At 35.7% G+C, this 21,605-nt stretch overlaps 1 protein-coding gene across 8 annotated transcripts in view; it reads left to right on the forward strand.

The window, feature by feature from the left end:
- The window catches only part of LOC110383896 (tropomodulin-1), a 72,063-nt gene that overhangs the window by 18,431 nt on the left and 32,027 nt on the right, over window positions 1–21,605 (forward strand). For 3 of the 8 annotated variants that reach the window (XM_064037142.1, XM_064037143.1, XM_064037141.1), the window contains exon 1: window positions 7,588–8,008. The exons of 1 other annotated variant lie outside the window; for it this stretch is intronic. In XM_064037142.1, coding sequence (XP_063893212.1) covers window positions 7,898–8,008 — 111 coding nt within the window. In that variant the 5' untranslated portion in view covers window positions 7,588–7,897. Of the gene's footprint in view, window positions 1–7,579; window positions 8,009–21,605 lie in introns of those variants that run through there. 4 more of the 8 variants (XM_064037137.1, XM_064037138.1, XM_064037136.1 and 1 more) reach the window with 3 other exon arrangements.

Here is a 21,605-nt window from a genome sequence, read left to right on the forward strand (position 1 = left end):
TATCATACGTATCAGAAACATAAAGTGCCAAGGGTAATTTGTTCGTTTAATTTATTTATGTTTTTGTTTACATATCTTCTCAAGGGTTTTCCTGAGTCAGTTTCTAGAGAAATTACAATGGCGCGACCTTGATTTTTCTTCATAACAATATATTCTACAATTGCAAGCCATATATTTAAAAAAATAATGCGAAATGATTAGGTAATAATATCAAAGAAGTAGAAATAACAATAAAAACTTTCACGTTATTACAAGCCAAAGAATATTAAAATAATCGCGAACATAAAACTGCATTAATTATAACGCCACCGGAAAACTGCACAATAAAATTTTACTATTTCTTCATGTTTATATGTATGAACAATTTCTTTGACTTTAATGTAATATTAATAAAATAAACAAAGTGTTGTTTTGTCCGCATCGCGAGTGCGTGAGCGCACTGTGCGGCCTATGATTCATTCACGCCGACCATTGCCAAAAGCTTCAGACTCGACTCTAAACACAATTAAGAGATACAAGGAAACATTAATTATTTCATTTCGATGATAACTAACTAATTTACTTCCTAGTCATACAATTTTCCGACATCAAACATTAGAAAATGCTTTTTCGTCAATCATTGAAAACAAATACCTAAGTATGGATTTCATTTCATGAGTAGGTTCCTCATGAGGTAAAATCCATACTATCCAGATAGAAAGAGTAAACATATTTACATTCCATATATTTATCTATCTAGCTCATTTAATAAATTGTTAATGAAATAAATATTATTTTGACGACACTATCGACTGTTAACTTTGAAATGCCTTTGAAATGACTTCCGTATTTCGCAATCAAATAACCGTCATACTTAACGTTGTCGATGATATTAATATCGAATAAAATTCTATTTATTACAATTTATGTATTTAAAAGTGTCAAAATACATATCTACTCGTACCTAATTTTAGGAAAAACTAAGAGCGCAGCTATGATTAGAAGTTTACAACTGTTGACTTTGACTTCCTATAGATATTTAAGATTGTTGAGCTGAAATTGTCTGAAGAAGGCGAGAGGAAAATTACTCGAGTAACCAGTGAAATAAGAACATTGAACAAAACTTTACTATATTTACATACATATCTATGTTAAAAATACATAAATCTCTACTAATGTGGTGTTAAAAGTTGTATAGATAGTTCAACTCAGATTTGCGCGCGGCCCTATGTGTGCGTCGGCTTGTAAATATACAACTTTCATTCGTGTGACAGTGACGTCGTCCGAGGATGACGTGTTCTTATCGCTTTTTGTTATGGGTACAGTCGCTTACGAAAATACTAGTTATTCACGGAGAAATTATTAAGGAGAAACAACATTCAAAGCCTTTTATTATTAAATATAGTTTTTCATTATTTTCGTCTTTTCAAATTTACATTGACAGTATCTAAGAAAGAAATGAGGTGAAATATCTAAGATGATTTAAATACTCCTTACATATTTTCTAGCTCGGGGTACGCAGACAATAAATATAATAATGTAAACAAAATGTGTGGGGAATTAAAAAAAAATATATTGCTTCGCATAATGTCGACCAAAATAAGACGGAAATAATGAAACACATAAATGAACTTATAAGTCAAATTGATGAAGGGATGTTGGGTAATACTTGTCGACATGTAAGAAAAAAGAAGAATGCTATAGACATTTTGACATGGAGTCAGAATTTATAATTCACCTTGGAGAGTAGCGAATCCGAAAATTCATCATTTGATTTTTTAAGTAGCGATTTAGAATCATTATAAATAAATAAACATTAAATTACGTAATAACTGTTTTTCTTTAAACACCCGTATGCAACCCCTAGATAACTGTATTTGTACCCGACTGTACCTCTTGTCACGCACACAAAGTCACTGTATATGTACAAGGGTTACCCACACATAAGGCCGCGCGCACGACTGAGTTGAACTTACTATACAACTCTGCGAATTTGTCGTCGCAAGCTGACCTGGATTGGGTGACAACTCCGTACTTCCTGGTAACAAGGCTAAAAATGTTAGAAATTATGACAGTATCTAAATGAAAGTGTTACCAACTCATGGTGAACGAGGAAAACTTAAAATATTTATAATATAGCCTTAACTACCACATAAAGTACCCTTTTTATGTAGTGTAGGTTTGTACTTATAATCCCTAGTAGCTTCATAAATACCTGCGTGTTAACGGGCCACCTATCCATAGACTAAAACTTGTGGCATAAAAACTTTTCGCTCCACTTCCTACCCTTTTTACACACGTGGGTACCTCAGTGGCCATCTTGTCTTGCATCACCCTACACCGTTGATACCGGCTAACCGGCTTAGCTGTTCTGAATACATCCATTGATGAAACTATTGAATATGGATAAGGCATTTGTAAAGACGCAGCCACGCACGACGTGAAACGTTATTGTAAACAGAAGTTCATTACTTTATGAATTTTATAAACCTTTGTGATTTGATAGTGGTTGAAATCAATCACGCTAATATTAAAAAGGGAAAGATTTCTGAGTGTATGTATGTATGTATGTATGTTTGTTAGGTACTTTCTTCTTAAAACGGCTGGATACGAAGCCGTGGCCGTGATAAAACAAAGAACTTGATCTAGTTTCCATGTAGGTAGACTAAACAAAAATCGAATTGGTTTTAGATCGAAAGTTTTCAGATAAAGTTTTCGTTAGCTCACTACATACAGTTGTAAACGTCTAATCACCTCACAAATACTTTGATTTACTAGGCCATTGTTTGCGTAAAATAAGCTGATGCGCTTTTATAGAGAACAAACTCTTTTCGAACTTTGCGACGGAAGACACACATACACTCTACCTTCTTACTTACTCAACACAGAATTTTTTTCATAAACACAAATAAATACCTATTTACTATAACAAATGACACCACAAATTCACTCATTTAAAGTTTCTAGATTTGTCACATTCGTAGCCGTAAACTAGTTTTCCTGCTACGACCACGTAACTGACTACGGCGTAGAGCGTAGAAAAATTATGATATTTTTAAGCTAATCAAATTGCTTAAATCAATCGCATAATCAAAATTGGTTACCTATTTTGAAGATGATTGACTCTTTCAGCTTTATATACGCTACTTATTATTATTGCCACCAAAAACAAACTTCTCGGAAAATCTTGTTTACGGTTTTGCGTTCACCTGTACTGCATCTACTTACCTACGGCTGACGAAAGCTTGGAAATTGTGACGTTTATAAACGTCGGAGGAATCTGCAAGCAGCCTTGAGTGACGCAAAATTCATTACATAATGTCTTTTGAACGGATGTGTCGTATTATTTTTAGTGCGGGTCACGGGCGGCGCCAGGTGAGGCGCTAGTATCCTCGCCCAATGACAGGGACGTTTCCCGCGCTTTCTTTATCACCTGTCACATTTATTTGCGGCTTTGTATATTTTCCGTTATCTATGAACATGAATTTTTGAAATTATATTTTTAAGAAGGCCGTGACAGACAAAGCAAACTCAATGATGGGCTTTTGTTCAAATTTGTTAAAAAGGTTTTAGGTAGAAACTTAACAAATTCATGACGCAAAACTGAATTCACATAAAAACGCCTACAGAGTCTAACGTTTGGGAGATATTTTGAATCTGTTGGACTACATTTCGTACAAAAATCCTCCTTTTAACTTGTTGCCAAGTTTTGTACGTCATTTGCAAAACTACAAGATCTTACAGAGCTTAATAAACACAGTCAATACATTTACAGTGTTATTTACATTGTCGTCCAAAATAAACAGAATTTAATAAACTGATGATGATATTATGGCAGTCCACAAGACAATTGCACAGTTTATGATAAATAAATGACATTTACGCACTTTGCATGATGGGTATGATAAATGTAGTAATCAACGTCCGAATAACACTAACATTGGCACAATATTCGTGGCAAACTATAACTAGTCATCTCACGAGATTTTAATGACCCTTTTGACAATCGTAGTCATTCATTAGATTTAATATGGACTGTAATTGCAGGTAAGTGACCTTGGGTGACGTCACTATGGAGACGGGAGCTGCACGTGAGTATACTTACTTCCTTTTGGACATGGAAATGCGAGTCATCGGATGTAGCACATTATGTGTGCACGTCATGAAGTCGCAGCAAGGTAATGTTATGGCAATGACACCTGCGCTCCTGAAAAAAACTCGTTTGGAGTTGAGTTGTTATGAAAATTATTTTAGCTAAGCAGAAACGTCACAATGCCCTACTAGGAAAAAAGGATTTTATTCTCGTAGAAGATAGATAGTTGCAAAGGTAAATGCCTGATCAATATTATAAGTCCACTTTGATTATAATTTCGGTACCTATATATAAATATTCGAATCAATCCCTTATTTTATTTTGTAACTCTTTTAACCTACTTTAGTTTTACTGACCTGTATTATTGCCCTTTATTTCATAGTACTTTTGAAGAAAAAAGTGTTAACAGACAAACGGTATCCTCTCAGTTTTCAGGGAAGGTGTCACAAAAATAAAAACATTTTCCCAATGTCCGTATTGGCATTCTGACAAACTCTGTTAATAGGAAGTACTTAGATGTACAAATAACTACGCAATGTTATAACCCTTTGTCCCTTCATAATTGTAATGCATTTGGCCAACAAAGCGTCGGACGTACAATTAGCCACAGAATTAATTAGATTGTACTATTTAATACAACTATTTATTCAATGCTGAGATCGAAATGTTACGTGAATTTAAGATATATCAATTCAATGTTTTAAAAGTACCTTTATTTGCTAGTTGGGAAATCAACAAATATGTACGTATCCTCCTTTTGCTGTGGGGCTTTCGCAATGGGGACTCAAAATTGCCTATTTTCAGGCTAGAAACTACTTATGTTGCATAGCCCTTTATGTAAAAGGGATACGGTAATTTTTATCCCGTTGGTACTAAGTGGAGCCCAAACTGTTGTCTTTACAATTTAGTCTGATAATGGATTTTTTACTCAACAGTACTGTATATTTCAATGGCCCCAGTAACTAGGTTAGTTAATTGTTCTAAAAGTCATATCGGATGTATCCTATTGACAAATAGTGTAGTTACGTATTGTCAGTGACAACACTATTCAACACTGGGACGACCAGTTGAAAGGTCACAGGGGCCCGTTATGAAGAATTATGATTATTACCACACACGTTTGTCAGAAACCATAAAATTAAATGGCTAACAATACAGAAATGCTCGTTATTTGTGTCACGGGACCATCCTTAAACGTATAAATAAAATAGTGCGGCGTGTCTGTAGAGAAAATGTTGGGCGTTTTGACAGATTCATACTCTCAAAGTAGTTTTGCGAACCTTTAGAGTAGGTTCTTTCTTTTGTCGATGGTCCGAGAAAACTTCCTTTCATCAATATTGTCTTCCTCAGGTAAGAAAAAAGGATAATTATACTATTCAGTGCATGTCCTACGTAAAGGTTTACAAACAGCATTGGAAAGTTCAAGCAATGACAAAAACAACAATATAAAATTTTATTAACGTTATCATTATTGCGTCAAACCATATGACAGTTATTTGGATGATGCTTCGGAATCCATTCTTTACAAAAATAATCTCATATCAAGGTACGCCAAGGGCAACGGGCAACGTTCTTGTAGCCCTTGAAATCCCTTTGAAAAGTTTTATAAAGGAAAAAGAAATATAAAATACTAAGTATCAGTCTGTTGCCAAATTCACCATGACGGTTCCGGCTGAATAAATGAAACATCGTAAAAAACTAAGCATTCAAGGAATTCGCAATAAAATTGTTTAATGTTATAATTCATTTCATATCCATGCGTATTCAAAGTTGAGTTTTTATTATAATCGATTTTTTGCAGAATATCTTTGGATGGTCTCAGCCTAATGGAAGAAATAGATTCCCATAGGTACAATAAGAGGGGACTGGACCTTACCAAAATTATTAATGTGTCCTAATGGTTCTCATCAACAATGGTTCCTTAAAAGCTTTCCTCTTAGCTAGATCAATGTCTACGAGCACTGTAAAAAAATAGCGACATATCTATTTACCTAAAGCAATAAGCAATAGCAAATAGCAAAGCCTAAAGTGCTTGAGGGGACCCCGGACTGGCAAACATGATGTACGATATACGAATGGACGATCTGACAACATAGGTCGGGAGTAGGAGCTGAACACACGGCCGCTTCCAACCGGCCAACGAATCTGAGTTTAGCAGTGGACGTCCTGCACCTGACATGATGATGATACAACGCAAAAATATAATATTCTCATTTAAATGAGGATGCATTTTCCTCAACATGAAGGAAGGTGTCATCGTGTGAATTTAATTTATTCTGACAAGTCTTGTCTTATCCTTAGACTTAGGTCAGAGAATCTAATCTTTTACACGTTCCCAAGTGACATGCACTATTTCTTGGCACAAAAATTCACAATAGATTTTTTCAGTTTTTCTCATTAACTTCTTGAGTTTCAGAACTGTTTCTATGTGGTACTGCTTATTCGCAAATCATATAGAACACTCGACATGAAAGAGATTTCGATCCAATTACCAATTCATGCATAAAAACCTGGAATATTTGTGGGATGACCCATAATTTGTCGTACATTACATTCTGAGCCATATTCTGATTCATGTACGGTCTATATTGTTGTATCATGTTGGGTCTAGTGATGCGACTACATTGGATAAAGGACTCTATCGATAACGATATAGCTGCTAAAGTATCGTGTGGGGCGTTAATCCCCGAAGCATGCTACAGATTTATCGCGCGCTGTTAGGAGAACCGCGTATTTATATTAAGTGGAGGAGCTGTCAGCGCCTACGCCGACGCCGCGCTGGACGGCTACATACAAAATGTATCCCACACCCAGAACACTGGATTTTACTGAGTTTTCTCTAATTAATTGCGAATAAATATTTACAAAAAATAATACTCAGTGCCCGATTTTATAGCAATGTAATGAGAATTCGCGATTTTCACGAGCAAAGTTCACTCTTTTCATAAATTCTATCAAAATGGCATGGATATTTATTCAAATTGTATAAAAAATACGCTACGCACCAGTAGTTTATAACTTAAAATATCTAGGGGTTTAAAAACAGCTGAATATAACGAACTGCAGACATTTGCTTTGATATAAATACTTGTTTTTAATTTAGATATCATAAAAAACTCTGATGTCGAGCCAATTCTCGTAATGTGTCGGAATCGCTATCGAAATTCCACCATAAAACATAAATACGACAAATAAGACAAACCTGCAAGTGCGATTATTTGTTACGAATATGAACCGTTAGTGAGCTTAACAAAGCGTTTAAAAGTGACGTTTACAGGCAGTTTGTGTCAAAGTAAATTCTGTGAAGCGTGCGCAGGAGTACACCACGATGCATTAAATAAACGGTACTTCACAAAGCTCAGTAATAAATGCGGAAAAGACCAATATCAATCCGATATAATTGTGGTAAAAGGCCACCGCGACACTTAACTCTTTCGACTAGATCGTCCAACTAATAATACGCCCGCACGTGAAATGTTTTGGCTGGTGCTTTTTGTTCGCGCCGGTTATTTCAGTTTTCCAGTAGGATTTTATACAACATCAACTCTGGCCGTCTCCGCGGTGCAGCGCCAGAAAACGCTCCTGTCGACGCTTTCCGAATATTGATTCCGTTATTGTGCTTTATCACAGCTATGGGCACAGCTCCCAGGGAATTAGAATTGCACGACAATATTCAAGCTTAAACCGGTCTTCAAAGATAAATCAATAAAAGATAAATGAGTGATATCGACCAATTATTAGTGAAGTTCTGTGAAGTGCAGTGAATGTGTGTCAAAGGTTCCTTGGAGTTCAGTGTTGTGGGTGAAGAAGAATATAACGGCAAACATGTCGGAGTTCTTTGGACCATGGACCGACAAGGAGGACGGCGACGAGGAGGTGGTGGAGGAGACCGTGGAGACCATCACCACCACCACCACCAGGAAACAGATACCTTCAGTAAGTCCATACGAACAGTTGGCCTTGATCGTGACTCGCGTACCAGTTATATTTTTGCCTCAAAGACATAGCAACGGGACAGTTGCATTTAGGAACACGTGAAGCTGAAAACTCGTTGAAACATGACATTTTAATTCCAAAATCACCTTGCTAGAAATGAGTGCGAAGGCAAATGGCGACACTTATATTTTTATTGCGTCTCGTCTGTATCATTGTTAGAGGTGTTTATTTTGGACAAGTGGAGCGCGCGGGTGTCACGGGCGCCGTCAATGTAGAATCCCCCTGATATAAACCAGCTCTCGCACCAAGGTGAAGGCGAGTTCCACCGTCAACTGTCACCGCTCTTATAAATCAACTGACGCACTGCTCTAAAATTACATAATTTTTGCTTCACGACATGTGAAAAAGAAATTTTGAGTAGCCCCGTAAAATTTTGCATCATTAGTTGCAAATTAATTATTTCTGGGAAAACTGAAAAACAAAGTTTTACAGCGAAAGATCTATTAGTACCTGTCACTACGGTGTCAATCCAAAAAATTAAGGTGAAAATAAGATGAAAAAGCTTTTGATCTTTACGACATGTCTTGTCAGACTTTATGCAATTTACTCAAATCATGAATCTTATGCGTTGTACTCAAATTATTGATAAAATACATCACTCCACAGCATAATCATCCTCTAAAATTATGTATGAGCCCCAAAAATATTATTTAATCTTGTTTTTGGCGCAAGCCACTAGGAGATTATTGCTTTAGTTTTAATATTTTCCGCTTTATGGCCCATGTAGCGCAAGTGTTTCGTGAACAGCTAATTAGGATTCCGAGAGCCGACCTTTTGTTGACACTAATTTATACATTTTACGCAGACTGTCTTTTTATCTTAAAACTGGCGACTAAGGACCCTGTCCTCGTCTATTTTCCTAAAACTTTATAGGCAGTGTTATTTTTGAAAAGTGTTGAGCGACACACGAAAACACCGAACATCTATTTTAGATAGAGGAGGCTGAAAGTTTCAAAAAGAAAAAGTTCTTATTTTGACCGTAGCATTATGAATCGTAGGTTCTTATGTCGAAACACGAATCTCAATTCAATAAACCATAATGTCGAAGCGAGGAACCAGAGACAATGTGATACACGTCAACAATGCGTTTGCGCAGTGAATGGTCTTTTGTTTGGGAACAATGGTGCATTTTGTAATTGGAAATATCGTATCTTCACAGAAATGAAGAAATGATTATCCTGGCCTTTTGTAACTACAAAGTTTTTTGACTTTTGTGCAGCAGACATCAATTCATGAAGTCTGCAAAGGCCTGAACTTTGCAAACATTTCAAAATCTCTTCGTTACCCACTAGAAGTTATTCTACATTTTCTAATTTCGGTTCGGGGCTTACTAACAATGTTTAATTTAGAAAATACAGTGTAAACAATTGGCATGATTCATTGCATCCATTGCTCCACATACTGGAATATTATAGTTTCCTCGAGACAATGTTGGAGCCTGCAACTGTTTAAATCAGGTAGGCATGGCTACGCAAGAAGTGTTTTATGACGACTTATCAGACGTAGTTAGTGAATAAATTAAGTGAAAGATGATAGGAATAATAAGTAAATTAGTAAAAACACAAAAACAGTATTGTATGAGTTTTAAAATATGTTCTGTAATGTTTCAAATGCTTACGCGTTCGAATTCTTACGTATCTTCAGTTACAATTGCAACGAAAAAGGAGGTACCTCAGATTTTTCACCATTAAAATGTTTACATTTTCCCAGTTTTAATTTTTTCTCAAAATGCATAAGCCAATATCCGTAGTCTCGATTGTACCTATCTTAACTCCCAGCATTTATTGAGGTTGGTCAAGTCCAAATATTTAATTAACCTACTATTGCATAAACCAAACAACAATCCAAAAGGTGAATAATTGCAATTTCTTTAAAAGATCGACGTGGAAAAATTTAATTCAAACATTTTTTATTTTAGTAGCTACACCAAAAGGTAAACTGACCTGAAAAGATTATTCAGGAATCATTGGTCACGTCTGCAAATTTTATAAACAAAGTATGATAACAAACAAATCAAAACAGTAGGAAGATCGAAATGAAAATCTGGAAAGTATTCACGGGGTCATTGAACTCGACCGGGTGAAAAGTGTTTATGTATGGTCATGACGTGAGCAGAGCAAACTTATATGTACATAGATAGCAGCTAAGCTTAGGATATTGTATCAAAACGAAACCAAAGTTATTAATATTAATTATAAGTAATTATATTTATATCAAAGTACATGATACAATATTCTATGTTCATACGACTATCAGCCATCTTTGTTTGTTTTTGACAGCCTCGTTTACTCTTGTCTCTGGAATTGCGTTTCTGTAATCTTACGAGGGCTTTGACCTTTTGACAATTTATTTTGCGTGATGGCTGCTCATTAAGACTTTATGGTTAACAATAATTAATGAAGCCTATAACATAAATCTAATATTTTATGTTCATAATAAAATTAAAGCTTTTACTTATTTATATTCAAAAGACCGTTTCGTAGCAGCGTAGCTGAATTTCGTAGGCCTATTTAATCTAGTTACGAAGTCAAGTTTTGATGACTGAATTAGGTATCTATGGTCACCGGGGACATCAAGTGGCAAGATAAGGACTTTTTTCAAATATGTGCATAATGTTCTTAGGATTCAAGAGAAAAATAATTCAGTAGGTTTCAACAACTTTCAAAGAACTTTTTTCGAAAATTCTTGGCCTAGAAATGTCTTGTTTCCGCTTAGTTTATTTAGCCAGTATCTACGTAATTTTCCCAGTTTATTATTAACTATTTGGTCGCAAACTGCAAGTCGGCGTAAACAGTTTCATCACGCGAGTTCGATGACAGCTGCCGAAAAGTGCTAATTGCCCGACAGAACAAACCGACCAATCACTAAATGAGCCAAACGCTAAACGCGAACAATACCACATCACGAAAATAATGCTTACGTATTGTGCGAAACGTTAAGAAAAACTTCAGTTTTTCACAACATTTTTGTGTGAAACTGATGACTGAATTGATAAGTTTTCCCCAGTAGGTACTTTTTTTACAAGAATTAATTTACGATTATATTAAGCCATTTTATAGCTCATTTTTGTCACATAAACAAGAGTACAGTGAAAAGTAAAATTAAAAGTACAACTTTTTTGTTTACATCCAAATGAAAACAAACAAAACAACACCTTGACTCAAACAAAATAAAGATGAAATTCGTTTGACGGAAACATTTTACTGTACGACGTTGTTGAATTGCGTGCAGACGAATCTAAAATAGATTGTACTGCTTCGCCTCGCCGAGATACGTACATTTTTGGAAATCAAATAAAAGCAATGAGTCTAAAAATATAATAAAAGCAAGGTTGTATGTAAATAGAAAGCGCGGATGCGAAACGTATGAATCATAAAGGTCAACTTTACGTTTGTTTAGTGATAGACCGGTGCAAGGGTTAATAATCTCGCTTGACCGAGTCAAATGTGTCGAGCTTACATTGAGCGATTTAAATAGACTTGCTTGAATGTAACGCTTTCATGCTGCGTCAGTGTACAGCGAACAGTACAATTTCTATAGTCCGGCGACATGATATCATTACAACAAACAACACATCGAACAATCTCGTAACACACATAACATCTATTTGTAATGAAACGTCACAGACAATGTCAAAAAATGTTTGAAATTCTTTAAAAAACAAACGTAGGTTTGTCAGTTCAAGGAGAACATACTTTTATGAACCAGTGACGAAGTTGGGATATAGGGACCAGTGAGAACAAAGATTTGTAATGATTTGTACTGCGCAGACTGTAAGTGGATGAGTAAGCACGCCATGGCCACTAATCCTGGGCTAAATTTGCATTTCGAACAACATTCATAATGTAAGCCATAAACAATTTTACAGCAGAGAAGTTGTAACGACCAGTGTATAATTTCTTATTAGACTGGAAAGAACATGAGAAAACTGGAAATTGCTAGAAACAGCTACATAATTGGCCTTCGAACTTTTCGAAAGTTTCAAATTTCGCTGCCCTTACCTAATTTCCAATACTTTTTTAAATTCATGTCTATTAATGATTCACTCTCTTTCTACATGATAAACGGCTATAAAGTCTTAACTAAATCATGGTCCCTATTCTGAGAAGAGCTTGGAACGCATTATAAATTCTGTGTGAGTTAAAACGTTCACAGATAATGAAAGTCAATGAGAAATGTAGCCTCATTGTTGTTTTTATTAGCTTTGGATTTTATAATAGCCAAGAAACGAGTAATAGCTCATCAGCCGAACAATGACGTAACGAACTTTATACGATTGTTTTACAAAACTTCTCACACACTTTCAGAATTTCTGTTTCACTTTAGTAAAGAATTTTTCAACTACATAACTTTAAAAAGCAATAAAACTCACAATGGAACGTGAACAGTGGTAAGATAAAGTTTTAAACCATTTCTAGCTAAGTCACACACGACATGTCATGACATCCAACCTCACATGACATTAATTTCCTTCACCCTAGCACGACTACACAAACAAACAATGAAGGGAAACTCTAAAGAGTTCACATGATAATCATAGATTCCAAACAAGTCCTGAGAACGAACGATACAAGGCGTCACGAGTGATTGTAACGTGTCAGCACGACTTACGTAAAGAGGTTTGAGTCCACCATGAGCACTCCATATTCAATATCACGATAGATATACAATAAAACACGTAGTATGTCTGTTTATCATGCAAGCCGTTGGAAAATGGTAATTCGAAAGCATTGATATCGTGTAAGCACGTCTGTGTTGAAGCTGGTTTCAGAATCAACTTTGTACCTGTGGATATTTAAACTTAAGAAGGTATATAATTAGCAGAGTTTTCTCCTCAACTATAGTGCTTATAACGGGTGATTTTTTTGCTGGTATCTTTTTGGAAACACTGTTTTTGGTAGATCACGCGTGAATCGTGTCTTGTGTCTTTGTGAAACTTGTTCAGTATGGTCTATAATTTAACCATGAATCAACTTACGAACGAACAACGCTTGCAAATTATTGAATTTTACTATCAAAGACGACAATGGCCGAAACGTTACTGTGAATGGCGGGCGTTACCGTGTGATGATTGGCGATTTTTTTTTGCCCAAAATGGAAGAATTGGGCATGCCTGACATGTGGTACCAACGAGACGGTGCCACATGCCACACGGCACGCGAAACAATGGCCTAATTGAGAGCAGGCTTCGGTGAACAGTTTAACTCACGTTTTGGGCTCGTCAATTGGCCGCCTAGATCGTGTGATCTAACGCCTTTGGACTATTTCTTGTGGAGCCAGCAACGATTGACGCACTGGGAGCCAATATTGAAGCATTTATTCGTAATATACCGGCTGATATGTTGGAGAGAGTGCCGAAATTAGGCCTTGCGCATTCGCAAGCCATCTAAACCCAAGCCGCGGCCAGCATTTGCATGAAATCATCTTCAAACATTAAATTATATTGATCGTTCCATCGATTCCAATAAAGATTTCATCAAATTTTTCAAGTTTTTTGTGCTTTTTTTGAAAATCAAATCTTATACCTCTTAAAAAATCACCCGTTATATAAGGTACCTGGTACTTAAAACTCCTCTACCGTTAATTAATTTTCTCTCTGCTTACAATACGAAATTAGCACTTCGCTCATTACTTATCGACTGGTTTTCATTTCAATCAAATAACTTTTATCAATCAGTAATGCTTATGACTTTTCTACACAACTCTCTAATAGATTTCTCCATAATTACTAAAGTATTATTATATATGCAGTCAATAGACTGGAAAGTTCATTACAGCCTATAGAAAATTCACTTCAATAATCTCTTACATGTTGCGGTTCCATGATGATTACGTCAAATTCGATTCGCAACCAGGTAGATTGGAAACTTGCTCAGATATAAACTAAATATGAATTATATGTAATTACAGATGAATTATTGAAGTATAAGTTTGCCAAATTGTCTAGATACTAATGGGCTGTGAGGTACTGGAGAAATAAAGCTAGAACATTAATCTTGTGCAGGAAAGAGAGTATGAATAAGTAGTCACGTGCGTTGTTAGGAATTATGTTTGTCCGGAAATGGCAAGTCATGCGACTTATCCGGATTATGAACGTGTGGTTTCCCGGTGTACTGCCAGAGAGGAAAAGGAACAAAACATAATGTCTATGCGTAATATTTTACATGGTACGTAGATACCAACTTATTCACACTTTCATGTAAAGGAGGTCCACCGTGGATGTCGGATGTAGATTTAATGTCTTTTTTTTATAACAAAGCTAACTAGCTGGCTGGAAAGAAAATAATCAAACTATACCTACCTATCCACCAAATCGTTCGTCGGACTTCCGCATCCAAAGACTGGCCAAGTTCTCGAAGTGGATTAGACAGAGAACAAATATGCTTGTTTTTCATAGAAGTAATTAATTCAAATTAACATTGTACAGTACATTTTACAAATAAACAATGCTGACAATTTAATGCTGTAAATTATTTGAGAGCAGATTTATAGCAAGAGAGAAGTAGTGCCAACCAAAATCAATTAGAGACAATGGCTTCCTGTCTACAGGGGACATTATAGGGCTTCTGTGAAAATATGTGACAAAAACAATAAACAAACATTTTCATGACGACATAAAACCTACAGTAGGGACCTTCCCACAGTCAATAAAATGTTCAACCTTGAAAACATGCAGGTATTTCAGGTATCAGAGCCCAACTCCAGATGATTCAGACCTTCAAAGACGCTAAGATGTTAATTTATGTGATAACATTCACAAGTTTCGCAGAAATACAACTGTTTAATGATGCAAATGATCGCTAAACGTTGGCAACGAATACGACCGCCGTATTATGTCATGTTTTCACACTTTTCTTTGGCATCGCTAACAGTGACAGTTATATTCAGTTATTGTCGTGCTATGAAATAATGTGTGTAATGAGAAAGCATCATTCTTAAAAATAGGTTTGGATAAGAACAAAGTAAACTCTTTAGTTTAGTCACTCTCTAATCTTTGAAAAAAAAGCACTGTCGGCTCGCTTCGAAATTCAAATCACGCACGTTGTCAAAAAATCTCGATTCTAACTTTCTTTCTTACGATTTTCTCACAACTTTCCCCTTAAGATCTTTTGATATAAGTCTGATAGTTGTCGTAAAAATGGTAAAATACAGCTTTTGATCTTCGGTCAAGCTCGCTCCAAGGGCGATGCGATGCGATGGCACTGTTGCGTCAATCGGAATATATGGGCCAAACCTACGTGTGCCACCGGATATCGAATACTTCGTATGTTGCATGCGTCTATTCGTTTTACGAAATTCGAGTTTAAATGCGTTCCAAGTTGTTTGTGTTATGAATTTTAGAAGAAATGTGGTCGACGTTCATTTTCTCATCTATTGGAGCGTGCAAGTTCCTATTGATTTAATCGTTGCAGTTCTACTTACAGGCATAAGTGTAGTGTGTGTAGTATATACGTGATCGTAATAAAATATGTAGTGAATATACTTAAGATCAGCGTTTTTTTCACCGCTTGTATGGTAGCTTTCCCAAAGTAGTGTTGATAACTGCGTCAGTTCATGACGATTTTTCCTTGCACAAGACTTCCACGATTTCTATAAAGAAAAGATCTTGCCGTAGCTCTTTAAATTACTTAAACCTACATAATGATGCAATTTTCGTATGCAACGCTTTCCAAATGAATCTGTCACAATTTTAATATAAATAACTGGACATTAATCAACAACACCTGCACGTATTTTTCATGAGCAGAATAGGAACTTGTTTGAAAAACATCCAGATGCTGACACTTCTAATTTTCTGTATTAAATAATAAAATAGTAAGGGAGAATTATTCTTATTCTTTGTTTGTTATAACTACAATTAGCAAGGGGGGTTATGTTTATCGCGCGTAGCTTGGAAAAATTAAGAGTTCTGCATACCTTCTTGTGAATGAAAGAAATAAGTTCTGGACGATCAAGGAATTATCACTAAATGCAAGTCGACAGATTTTGGCCTATTTTAAATTCCTGTAATCATCTGATGGACCTGAAGTCCAATGAAAAATTAAATTGGGTGATACCATCGTAGATCAGATAGGACCCAATAATATTGATTTAACTTGGTCATTTTTTATAACTGTGTCAATTATTTCAGGTGGATGATACACAGAATAATAATAATGTTTTTGACAAATTATAGAGCCCACCTAGACCTAGTTGCGACTAGGAAATGAGTCAAAATATTATTGTTGACGTGTGGGCGAATCGTTTGACCTTCGCCGGTATTGTCGCGGCCATGGCAAGGAATGTCCAGTCCTATTTATTATATTGCAGATAGAAATAACCAACGATTTCTGGAAATAGATTTATTACTTGGAATTCGTACTTATTATCTACTTTTTCTCGTAATTTTTTCAGGACCAGTAATCTGTGCCTGCATACTTGGAAATTGGGAAACGAATACCTAACGGGAGAATATTTTTAGATGATTAAGTTTCAAATGTAATTAATATTCACTTAATTGATCCTTAAAATACCTAAATCAATATTAGGTCCTTATTAACTGCTTCATTTAAAATCGTTATTTCATGTATGAATGTAGCAGACATGATAATTTCTGAATTCACAAAACATACAGAGCTTACGTCACGCCACGTGCGTATGACGTGTACTGGATATTGGTACTATAAATATTTGCGCTGGTTCAATATAGACTTCTTGTAGTTATTATCCATTGCAGTGCCATATGTTACTAATGTCAAAAATAAATAAAAAATACGTCCTTGCTATAAATATAGTGGAGGCTTTAATTTGCTTGCTTTTGAGGTTTATATCCAATTAAAGTATTATGGCGGTAAATAAGGCTTTAACTGTGCCACTGGTCGCGATAAGCGAGTTTTAGATTTAGCTCAGATTGTATGGCACTCGACAGACTTAACTACTTACTTCACCTACATCTCTAAGAGCACTTAATTAGTTGTGCAATTTCCGTGTAATCACTACTTACGCACCTTCATATCGTCCTACCGGTCCTACTTTACAACCAAGTATATAATTTTAAAAGTAATTAGCAGTTACATCTTCCAATGCAACTTTTCTAAGTTTGTTATGTACTTTCTAAGTTTATCTTGGACCCCAATGGCTGATAAAACGGTGAAGGGAAACATCTTGAGGAAACCTGGACTATTAAGTCAGAAATCACCAAACCGCATTGAGCAAGCGTGGTGATTAATGCTCAATCCTTCTCCGTGTGAGAGGAGGCCTGTGCCGAGCAGTGGGACATTAAAAAAAGGCTGTAACAGTTAGCAGTTATAGGAATCAATTAGTCTATGTAGCTGTGAAAATGAAGGTAGGTACTCGATCTACCTAATGCATAAATGTTGTCTGATCTGTGATATAATGCTCTGTGACCCCGCGAATTAGGTTATAGGACGTATTTACATGTCTGTTTAATTAGGACACCGCCCATGGATTTATGGGGTCAATGCTGTTGACGTCAATGAAATATAATAGTATGTTACATGTAGAATGTTCAGTTCAGTGTCATACGAGCAACTAACTAAAATCCTGAAGATTATTAACTGACTAAATAGTTTTGATGAAAATAGATAAAATATCGATCAAAGAACGATGGAAGAACAGTAACAAATACTGCGGTTCGAACATTTCATTCACCTATTTCTAAATATAGGAGTCTCTCACGCAATTGTTCACGGCGCTTAGCCGATTAAACTTTTCATTTCTACTAATAATGTTCTGTTATAGGAACAAAATGAACCGTGAGAGCGTATCGTGAAATGTATCGAATCGATTCGACACATTTGATCGATTTACGATAGTCACTTGTTCTAACTTAAGCCATTGTTATCGACTTCAATACTCCGTTAATGTCGTTAGCTCAGTTTACGAGTGTTCGATAAAAACACTGAATGCTCTAACAGATTAGATTGATCTATAAAATTTTCTGTATTACATAATTTTTTCTTCACACAATTACTTTTCAAAACTCTAAGCATTTTTAAATATAGTGAAATGATTATGCAAAAATTACATTAAAATCTTTACGACCGTCAGAGTTGAATGGCTTTTAAATTTATAACCGCTGCCCAAGCGCGGAGGTTAGACGCCAAACGCTAGAATAATGTTGTTAAACGTTTATTAATAGCTGGCTACTGGGAATGTTTAGGTATCAGGAAACGCCTGTAAATCATAGTTTTGTTAGTGTAGGTTCAGATTTTCAGGTAGACAGGTTTATAACTTTTGGGCTCATATTGATTATACCGTAGCTTCGAGCCCACTGCGTTAGTTGCACGCATCATTTGGCGCTAGTTGTAAAGATCTTAATAAATGAGGGTAGTGTTGTGGTAGTGGTTTATCTCGGCTTATTATTATAACGATAGTTGTTACTGATGTATTTTGATCTCAGATAATTTATCGGGATCGCTATTTCTGACTAGACTACAGCGTACAGGCGTAAGCTTACAGTCTTCGATGAGAGTCAAAACTTTTGACTGAAAAGTTTTAGATTTTCGTTTTAGATACGCATAGCCTCAAACTGTCGAACATAGTGTAAACTACAACTAATAGTTACTGTAAAAAAAAAATGGAATCAGATTGATATTTTATCTACGTCTTGCACCTAACGAAAATAACCTTTAAGTACCTACTCAACAACAAATCCTACGATTCTCAAATGGTAGCTACATACATATTGTGAAATATATGTGTATTTTGTTTACATTTTGAAACTGTACACTATGCCAACTACATCATATTTACTTAGGGCGTGAGACGCAACAGTGCTTTGTTTAATATTTGTTAAGTTATAAATAGCGGCTGATTTATGAGTCTCCGTGTTGTAATAGCTTTCGTATACTGTATCAGTAGTTTTATTATCTGACATACTTAATGGTGCTATAAAAGGAAGTACAATGCTCAAAAGGTCAATCAATGAAGTCATTTTTACGATTCGTGATTTTGTAATTTTAATGCATTTATTGAAACTCAGAAAGTCTATGCTAAAAATACCTAAGTTAAAAATAGTTAGAATCGAAATCAGCTGGACTTTCACGTCTCAATATTGCTACAATTATTTAGCAATAACAAACGATTTCCGTTGCCCTCTTCCCATGCAAGACGCAAATGTGCTCAAATGTTCTGCGCATGCAATGTTATTAGTATTTTGTAACATTTTGAGTTGCATTGATGGCACAACAAACTGTAGCAATCATTGGCCTCGATATCCACTCTAAATGACATTCTGTATTATCTGATATCGTAAAACTGTTACGTGTAGCTACTGGTGTTCAGGGAAGCTACTTATAAAATCGTAAAGTTACAATGTTCGCTGCAGAGCGTATGCTAAGTATGTTTTGATGGCATTATGGCACTTTTATATTGTTATATGTCATGTTTTAATACAGATTATTAATTAGGTAACCGATTTACCTCTAATTTTGTCACTTTAATACAGAACCATAATTTCTAATAATCGATGTTGTTCCGGTTTTAAATCTTGTATAAAATTTCCCGCCATTTTAGATCAGACTCGAAACGGTAACAGTATTCTAAATTGAGTAACTAAGTCCGCAGACTACCAGGTAGGTACCTACTTAATTTCTTTTAGTGACACGTTTTTCGAGTGGGTTAACAAAAACCAGTAAATAATAGCAGGCATGCAAACAAACCAGTTGGAAGTAACGGTAATCGCATTGGTTATGCAAAAAATTGCAAGTATGCAAACAGATTAAAGACGTTACTTGTCCGTGTTCGATTAAAAGTTATTTTCAGTTTAACGCAAAAGTGAATAAGGAAAAAAAACATAATTTTCCAGATAAAATAAAAAGGAGGACTTCAAAAGTCCTCATTTAATATCTACGCTTTTTAGACCCTTTCTAGTGAGGTTCGAATCACCATGTTGCTTAATTATAGCCTTTTGATACATGCATTTAAAAAATGTACCTAGTTTTATATTTAGGTAGGTAAATATTTAAAATGAAAATTCTACTAACTACCAATATTAATTTTAGAGAAATACCTATACCTAACGTCCTGATTAGCTTTTCACACAAGCGTTAAAATATTCAGCAGTTCTGCGGAACACATGCTTAAGTACCTACAGAAACTTTCGCGTGGACAAAAAAAAGAGAGAAAACGAACTGAAACTGGTTCGACGAGTGCACTCAAATATGGCAGCGTGCTCTATAACAAGGAGTATCCTTCCTTAACGGGAATTCTGAGTAACTGGGGCTAAATCCAGCTATGAGAAAACTGGCCCTTTTAGCTTGCTACATATTGGTAAAGGAACAAAAACTTATCATTTTATTGTGAAGCTAAATCTGAGAACTACTTGTGTAAGTACCTTTTAACGCATGAAAGGAAGAACGCAAAGGAAAACCATCTAACTTTTCATTAATGAATGAGTTGGTAAGTACTACCTCATCATCCTCCGAGCCTTTTTCCCAAACTATGTTGGGATCGGCTTCCAGTCTAACCGGATTCAGCTGAGTACCAGTGCTTTACAAGAAGCGACTGCCTATCTGACCTCCTCAACCCAGTTACCCGGGCAACCCGATACCCCTTGGTTAGACTGGTGTCAGACTTACTGGCTTCTGACTACCCGTAACGACTGCCAAGGATGTTTAATGACAGCCGGGACCTACAGTTTAACGTGCCATCCGAAACACAGTCAATGGTGTCTAAGATATACTTAGAAAGTACATACAAACTTAGAAAAGTTGCATTGGTACTTGCCTGACCTGGAATCGAACCCGCGCCCTCATACTCGAGAGGTTGGTTCTTTGCCCACTAGGCCACCACGACTACCTAATACATAATTTAATTGATACCCAAACCAATTTGATTCATATTATCAAATCAATGAACAGGTTCGTGCCCATTGATTCATATCTATACATATAATAAATCTGTAGAAAGTGATTGTTTGTTCGGGATTCACGTAAAATCTACGAATTTAATGCAGACAATGCTTATATACAAAAGTTCTACGTAACTTGAGGTATTACTTAGGCTTTGTTTCATCGAAATCGGTTCACTCTATCAAAAGATATGATTAATTTAGTGAATTCAAGATGTAAAATATTACGACACGCAATCTGTTTGACAAAGCAGTACAGGTTAAAGTAGCTCCATCTGTGGTAAATAAAATACATCAAGAAGCGAGGTGGTAAATAACAATGAATTACCATTTACATTCTTTATATACTATTATTTCAATAGATGGAGTTGTGTATTTTCCGTAATTCACCATATTTTAACACGTAGTGTAATTTTTCGATAGACATTTCAATAGTGTTTGTCAGTTTGCAACAAACATCAAAATCCAACTATAATTATTACCTTGATGAAAGGAAAATTAATAGATCTCAGCCAAATTTAAAACGGTGCCATCTAAATTATTTTTTGAACATTATGTCAAAAATGATGACTTTAGTGGAACAATTAATTATAATTTGTAGCGCGGACATTGTCTATTGCCCCTCCGCGCCCCTCTAGATTAAGACGCGCGCCGGCTCGCTACCGAAATAATTAAAAGTGGAAC

This window comes from Helicoverpa armigera, chromosome 12 (genome assembly GCF_030705265.1).
Source record: "Helicoverpa armigera isolate CAAS_96S chromosome 12, ASM3070526v1, whole genome shotgun sequence".
NCBI lineage: Eukaryota > Metazoa > Arthropoda > Insecta > Lepidoptera > Noctuidae > Helicoverpa > Helicoverpa armigera.